This window comes from Pseudorasbora parva, chromosome 4 (genome assembly GCF_024679245.1).
Source record: "Pseudorasbora parva isolate DD20220531a chromosome 4, ASM2467924v1, whole genome shotgun sequence".
NCBI lineage: Eukaryota > Metazoa > Chordata > Actinopteri > Cypriniformes > Gobionidae > Pseudorasbora > Pseudorasbora parva.
The window spans coordinates 51,669,996-51,677,274 of NC_090175.1; the positions used below are offsets into that span (position 1 = coordinate 51,669,996).

Sequence of the window (7,279 nt, forward strand, 5' to 3'; positions counted from 1 at the left end):
CTTTTATTGTCATTCACAAGTCAGCACATGCCGTTTCTGGAGCCTTCGGTACAACAACGTTCCGAGGATAACGACACACAAAATTCCAACTGCAACCACCAAACCAGTCACAAGCACCAACTCGCTGGAGTACTCTAGAGAAGATAAAGGAGAAAGGGTTAAGATATTGATGCTGGACCTAAACCACTGTATATACACTGGCCCCAAAAATCCCCAAAAAGTAGGTAAACTCTAGGGCAAGTTCACACAGAATGCGTTTTTGCCATTAACACACAAGGTGCAGGTCAAAACCTAGTTAAAGTTGACCTTTTAACCCTTAAACACATACAGCTTTAGTGACCAGGGCATCATTTATTACTCTACTTATTTTTTAAGTTAGACCTCAACTGTCTTCATATTCCTCAATCAATTAATTATAAACAGTATAAAGAGTCCAAAGAATGCCTGGTTTCCATACATATGCTACGCTACATGGTTGCTTGTGACCCAACATGTGGAACAGTAAAAGTATTTTTTTCTGGACAGCAATTATTGAATCTTTGACTGAATAAGTGTAGTTCACCTTTATTCCACAAGGTGGCAATGTCTGATACACAATGTGACGTTTCACTCCGTTGCCACAGGCAAAAAAAAAGGAAGTATTGTTAGCAAAACTTAAAATGGCTCAGCGATTTACTGTAAAGTTCTGAATGCAATCAAATAGTAGTGTCACTGTCACTTGATGGTGGATTATGTGAAGCTGTCAGTGATCAAAAAAAAAAAAAGATTATAGAGAGATGTTGAGAATGATAGTTTTGGGAATATGTTTGATATGGTGAATATAAGTCAGATGCTGAATGTACAGGGAGATGATCTCTGACGAGGACAGTGATGCCATAAAACATCTGCTCAAACTGAACCCCTCCAAGCTCCAAAAGGTAATGAATTATGCTTTATTTTATTTTTCTGTAATATCAGGAGAGTTTTATATTATTGCGAGAGGTAGATCCATATAGATCCAGGTTGCTAAAGATGCTAATATGTAATGATCGGGCGAAACATTCATTCAAGGTTTAACTTGAGCAGTGTTGTTTTTTTATAATGCCACGTCATGCTCGAGATGCTACAAAAGACCAAAGGGCAGCTCTTAAAGTTGTCCGTCCAGCACAGGTTTACATTGAAAATAATGGAAATGTAGCACAGTGGAATGAAAAAAAAAAAAAAAAGCTCTGGGTGAACAGACACATATCTATCTATCTATCTATCTATCTATCTATCTATCTATCTATCTATCTATCTATCTATCTATCTATCTATCTATCTATCTATCTATCTATCTATCTATCTATCTATCTATCTATCTATCTATCTATCTATCTATCGCTTTTAGATTATTTCCCCATGCATGTATGAACAACCACAACCTTGTAGTAGTTCATTATAAACATGTTTCAGGAAGCTTTGAAACCTATAATGGTCTTAATTTTGACAAATACCATCAGAGCCTAGTATTTTTTTTTTGTTGGTTTTAAGAAACGAACTCCTCTGCAACGATACATTGATCAAAAGTGACCGTAAAAGGCAATGACAAGACTACAAAAGACTTTCATTTAAAGTAAACGCTGTTCTTTCCATACAAAGGAGCCTACAAAAATGACAGCTTCCACAGAAATATTACACAACTGTTTTCAACATCAATAAGAAGTGAATTTCATGATCCCAGAATTTCTGGGATCATGAAGACTGGAGTAATGATGTACGAACCCTAAACCTTTGAATGGTAGTTTGCATTTAAGGGACACTGTATACTAAATCCATCACATTAGTCAAATCACCAGTTACCTGCATCTTTCGATGGCACTTGATAAGACTCTTGAATTTGCAGTAAAGGCTCATCCTCCATTGGTAGCATATGCTGGACAAAAATTGGTCCAATGGTAGCCTCATCTTCCAACGTGATATCTTGAAACAAAACAGATTTAAACATTTAAGTCTCACAGCAGTAGTTTATAGCATTCCAAAATATTTGGATGGATTTAATGTATAGTGGAACGATACCATCCGTGTCCAGACTTCTGCTCTTCCTCATGGCACAGCTGGTCTCACAACAGCCACACACCTGATCATCTCCATTTGCAGCAGTCCAGCTGTTAGGAAACACACAGCAATGCTCACTGGATGTAGATGGAGACTCCTAAACTTGCTTTGGACATGCTTAACCCATACCTGTTTGTTTCTTGAACAAACGAGCAGGCCTTGTTTAGCGCATCAATAGGTCTGGATGTTGTAGTAGCTTTTAAATGACAAGTGATGTAGATCTGGGAGAGAGAAACAAAACTCAACCTGATTAATTCAGATTAACAAATGGAGCAAACCATACAACCTCAGAAACAAAAGTGCAAAACCTTTAGGGGTACAGCTCGTCAGTGGGCAATAACCTAAGAGGGACATATCTTATTTGCTCACAAATGTTCATGGTCGTACCTCAAGGACACATTAACATCCTAAAGGGTACCTTTTAGGGGTTGCTAAGGTTCATAGTTGTCCTTTTAAGGGTAGTGACAAGCTGTTGTAGACTCACCAATCCTCGGGAATCTTCCTTAAATCTGAATGCCTCTATCTGAAATTGTAACTTGTCGTCCTGTATCCTGGGCATGAACCTGGATCTGGAATTGGTCAGCTTGGCATCCAACATGCATCTGAAGGTTTTAGTTAACATTATAAACCAACAACAGTAAAGCGTTCGATAGGTCTGTCTGGAATAGTCGCTCACCCGCTGTTCTCGATGAACGTGTAGATTGTGGCTTTCCCGCTGGGGCCCAAAGTAGCAGCACAGCTTTCCACAAACACCCTCAGGGGAACATGATTCGCACGGACCACTGCGGCTTCCAGGTTTATGAAATCTCCCAGAAAGTAGGCGTTCGAGGGTCGCTCATACAGCCAGTCATCTGTAGGACAGGTTAAGACCATCAGAATAAGACATTCAGGTTAAGAACTAACAGTAATGATAAAAAAAAAAAAAAAAAAAAACCTTACCAGTCATGATCTTAAGAGAGAAGTGTAGATATTCTTCTCCAGCTCTCGCTGCAACATAGGGCACCCAGGTGGGATGCAATGCATTACTACTCACATTGTGCTTCCTGAAAGTTACAAGTAACAATGTGTTGAATCATGTACAGAACCAAATAAAGTATATATGACTTAAACTGTAAAATTAGGAGGTTAAATGTACATTAAAGTAATGTAATGAAGCATGGCTGCCGTTAGTTTGAAAGATTTAAAGAGGATTACCTTGGGTAGACGCAGTGAATTGCAACCATAGCTTCATTGGACTTCACAATAGGCGTGTTAGGAAGAGGTGAAGGTGAATACGCCAAAACAAAGGAATAAACCAGTGAATCCTCAGTCATCTGAAAGGAAATAATGGACTGCAGTTAAATGCATATTCATACAAAATATTAAAACGTTAAAACCTTTAAAGTAGCAGACAGCTGTCAGATGAACGAGGTTTCAGATTATAGAGTTCTTAGTCTGGAAGGCGAAAGGAACCATCCAGACCGTCATGGTTTGGGGGTGCATGCATGTGTGTTAAGTTACCACTGACATGGAAGCATATTTTGAGATTGTACAGACACAATGACATCTTTCCAGAAGCAAGACAACACCAGACATCATTCAGCCAGTGCTACAAAGTGGTTTTGTAGACACGCCACACCATAGAGTGGATGTGCTTATCCAGAGCTGTCTCCTACTGAAAATGTATGGCCCAAACCATGGACTTGAGCAGCGGTTGTATCAGGTGAGATTGGGAGAAAAATCCACTTGCAGACCAACAATTAGCATCCTCAATTCCCAAACTATTACAAGTAAATGGTGACGTGACAGTTGTAAACATACCCATGTCCCAACTTTTCTGAGTGTGTAGCAAAGCAAAATTTGTTTATATAATTTACAAGTTGTTCAGTGAAGACACTGGAAACCTTTTCTTTGTACTTTACTAGTTAAAGTAAGTTGAAAGAAATACATTTTTGTATACATTATATAGAGTAATAAAATATACAGTACCGTTAGTGCGCTTCCACATCCTTGTAGTGCGGATTCAAAGGCAATGATCCCGGCAAGGTCATCAAATCCAACCGATGGACAACCACCCAGCGTCAGATCAGAGGGGTTGATCAACTGATTGTTCCCTAAGAAATCCTGCCTCACCTGCAGTTTGACAGAGACCTCCCCACAATGAACCTCCACCGTGTTCGCTGGCTCTGGCACCTTGGGTTCAAACTGTGGCCCCATAACCACTTCATTCTTGACCTCAGGAATGAGGTTAGGACCTGGAATGGGCCCATGGAATCCCTGTTGTGTTTGTGAGAAAGTCTGAACCGTTTGCTCAGGTTTTAGTCCAAAATTCACTTGGCTTTGCAAAGGCTTTCTAGGAGGAAGGGGCATGGGTGCGTAGTTGGTTCTCTGGGATTGTGCTTGCATTGGTAGCTCTTGCGATGAAGGTCCCGCCAATGCTGGGCCAGGTCTCCAAGGAGTCACAGGTGGAGGTCCCCTGGATTCAATACGGTTTTGAAACGCGTTAGATGCAAAGCCTACCACTCTTTGATCAGTTTTTGCAGGCCCTTGGACTGGCATTGGATATCTGAAGGCATTTTGACTCGAGTCCTGGCCTAAAGCTTGTTCCCATAGATTCAATTGTTCAGTACAACAGAGTAGTCCACATGAAACTATAAATATAAAATCAATAACCACTGCACTTCTTCCCATTGTTGGTCTCTCAATACATTCCTCTGAGTTCTCAAAGGATATAACAACTTCCTGTCACTCTTTAAAGTTTGATTGGTTGGAAAGGTCAGGTTCAAATTTGACCCCACCCTTTTAAATTTCCCTCCAGCCCATGCCAATCAAAGGAATTAGATTCATTTATTGTAAATATAGACAAAACTGTAAAACATGGGTTTTCACCAGAACATTTATTTAAAATATATATAAATATGTTTTCCTTACAATAAAAAAAAAAACAACAACAAAAAAAACTATTTTATACTTACATTAAGCAATTAGGCTCATGTTTAATATTTCATACCAACATATTTATACAGGCATTTTTAAAATAAAATTAAAAATTAAGTGGATAACCTTTGTTGAATTAGCTATACTTCTATAACTATACTGCTATATTTGTTTACGCTTCTATTTATATTTACACACATCAATTCTTTTTAGTTCTTCTTTTACTCATTTATACCACTATGACATATGCTAATTGAGGGAAAGATACTATACTCAATATACTATTTTCATAAGCTGCAAAAGACTTTTACACTCTGTTCCACAAAACACACTGCTGATTCTCCCACGACTCGGATAAAGTGTGTTTATCAGGTGGTGTGTTGTGTTAGTCTTTCACAGATTTTTACGACATGCTGTGCTAAACGCTCTGACACAAGAGGAAGCTGTGAGAGGACAGGTCTCAGATCAGTTGGAGCTGCCTATCAACCCTATTATGCCATTCTGAGTAACTCTATTAATGGCCTCTAATTTGGCCCAGGGGATCTGAATGGGACCGGTGGCGTCTGCGACTCTGGTGCCAGAAAGCAAGGGCCATCTGCTGGGGACCGCAGGAAGCAGGTATCCATGACCCCCCTGCTCCCCACAGACACAGACAGGCAGCAGCTGCTCATTATGAAACATGCTAAATGAGCTCTGAGTACCGTCATATAGAGAGTCTAACACCACTAGAGGGCAGCGGTAGCTGTAATTATGTTGCATTTAGCAGCTGAGAGCTTCAGGAGACTTTCAGGCTGGATGAATTCGGAATGGCATACTACCCTTATCATTTCAGCGTAATATGGCAGAAATTGTAGTATGATTATATGCTATTCCAAATTCAGCCCATTTTCCAGTACGTATACTGTGCACAACATGCATCCTTTCCAGGTGCATGACCAACATTTGTCAAAAAATGCATACAATCCTGTAAATACATATCACAAAAACATCTTTAATATCTCTCACATTTTTTTCCCTAAAAATTTGATTAAATGGAGAACAACTGCAATGGAGACACATTTCACAAAGAAATAAAATAAAAATAAATCACACACACACACACACACACACACACACACACACACACACACACACACACACACACACACACACACACACACACACACACACACACACACACACACACACACACACACACACACACACACACACACACACACACACACTGACCTCAAGAGATGCTCTAGTGACCGACGCTAGGGGTTGCAGCCTTTAGCCTCCTTATTAGAGCGTCCGACTCTCATGCCAGCAGACATGGGTTCGAGTCCCACTTGAAACAGGTGGTTCAAACAGGAGGGTTACATATACACTCACCTAAAGGATTATGAGGAACACCATACTAATTCTGTGTGTGACCCCTTTTCGCCTTCAGAACTGCCTTGATTCTATGTGGCATGGATTCAACAAGGTCCTGAAAGCATTCTTTAGAAATGTTGGCCCATATAGGATAGCATCTTGCAGTTGATGGAGATTTGTGGGATGCACATCCAGGGCACGAAGCTCCCGTTCCACCACATCCCAAAGATGCTGTATTGGGTTGAGATCTGGTGACTGTGGCGGCCATTTTAGCACAGTGAACTCATTGTCATGTTCAAGAAACCAATTTGAAATGATTTGAGCTTTGTGACATGGTGCATTATCCTGCTGGAAGTAGCCATCAGAGGATACGTACATGGTGGTCATAAAGGGATGGATGTGGTCAGAAACAATGCTCAGGTAGACCGTGGCATTTAAACAATGCCCAGTTGGTACTAAGGGACCTAAAGTGTGCCAAGAAAACATCCTCCACACCATTACACCACCACCAGCAGCCTGCACAGTGGTAACAAGGCATGATGGATCCATGTTCTCATTCTGTTTACGCCAAATTCTGACTCTACCATCTGAGGCCCTGTCCACACAAACACGGGTATTTTCAAAACCGCAGCTTTTTCTACACGGTTTGGCTGTTCGTCCACACGCAAACGCTGTATCCGGTTACTGAAACCGGACTTTTTTCAAAACTCTGGTTACAGCGTTGTCGTGTAGATGGTGAAACCGGAGATTTCTGCTTTTTAAGTCGAAGTGCGTGCCGTTCTCTCCTTTGTTTGACGTTAGATTTTCCACGTTATCTCCTTTTGATTTACGTGAGTCGAGTCTAAGCGGTGGTCTCTATTAACAGTGCTTATCACATGTATAGCCTACAGATACATGTTCAGTTATTTCATTGTATTGCAGAACAAAGGCG

At 40.5% G+C, this 7,279-nt stretch overlaps 1 protein-coding gene across 1 annotated transcript; it reads right to left on the reverse strand.

Moving 5' to 3' along the window:
* On the reverse strand, window positions 1–4,781 carry LOC137074155 (zona pellucida sperm-binding protein 3-like). Its single transcript, XM_067442848.1, has 9 exons — window positions 4,045–4,781; window positions 3,271–3,389; window positions 3,016–3,119; window positions 2,753–2,927; window positions 2,561–2,678; window positions 2,206–2,297; window positions 2,038–2,126; window positions 1,822–1,941; window positions 1–134 (listed from the first exon to the last, which is right to left on the reverse strand). Exons 1-9 carry the CDS (start codon window positions 4,744–4,746, stop codon window positions 10–12), a joined length of 1,644 nt encoding a protein of 547 aa, XP_067298949.1. The 5' UTR covers window positions 4,747–4,781; the 3' UTR covers window positions 1–9.
* Window positions 4,782–7,279: the final 2,498 nt, after the last annotated feature.

Excerpts from the sequence above, each read along its gene's own strand:
- LOC137074155 (XM_067442848.1), bottom strand. The coding sequence starts at position 4,746 with ATGGGAAGAAGTGCAGTGGTTATTGATTTTATATTTATAGTTTCATGT. Across the intron at positions 3,390-4,044 it reads GATGTGGAAGCGCACTAACG|ATGACTGAGGATTCACTGGT; the intron begins GTACTGTATATT and ends ATTTCCTTTCAG. Across the intron at positions 3,120-3,270 it reads ATTCACTGCGTCTACCCAAG|GAAGCACAATGTGAGTAGTA; the intron begins GTAATCCTCTTT and ends TGTAACTTTCAG.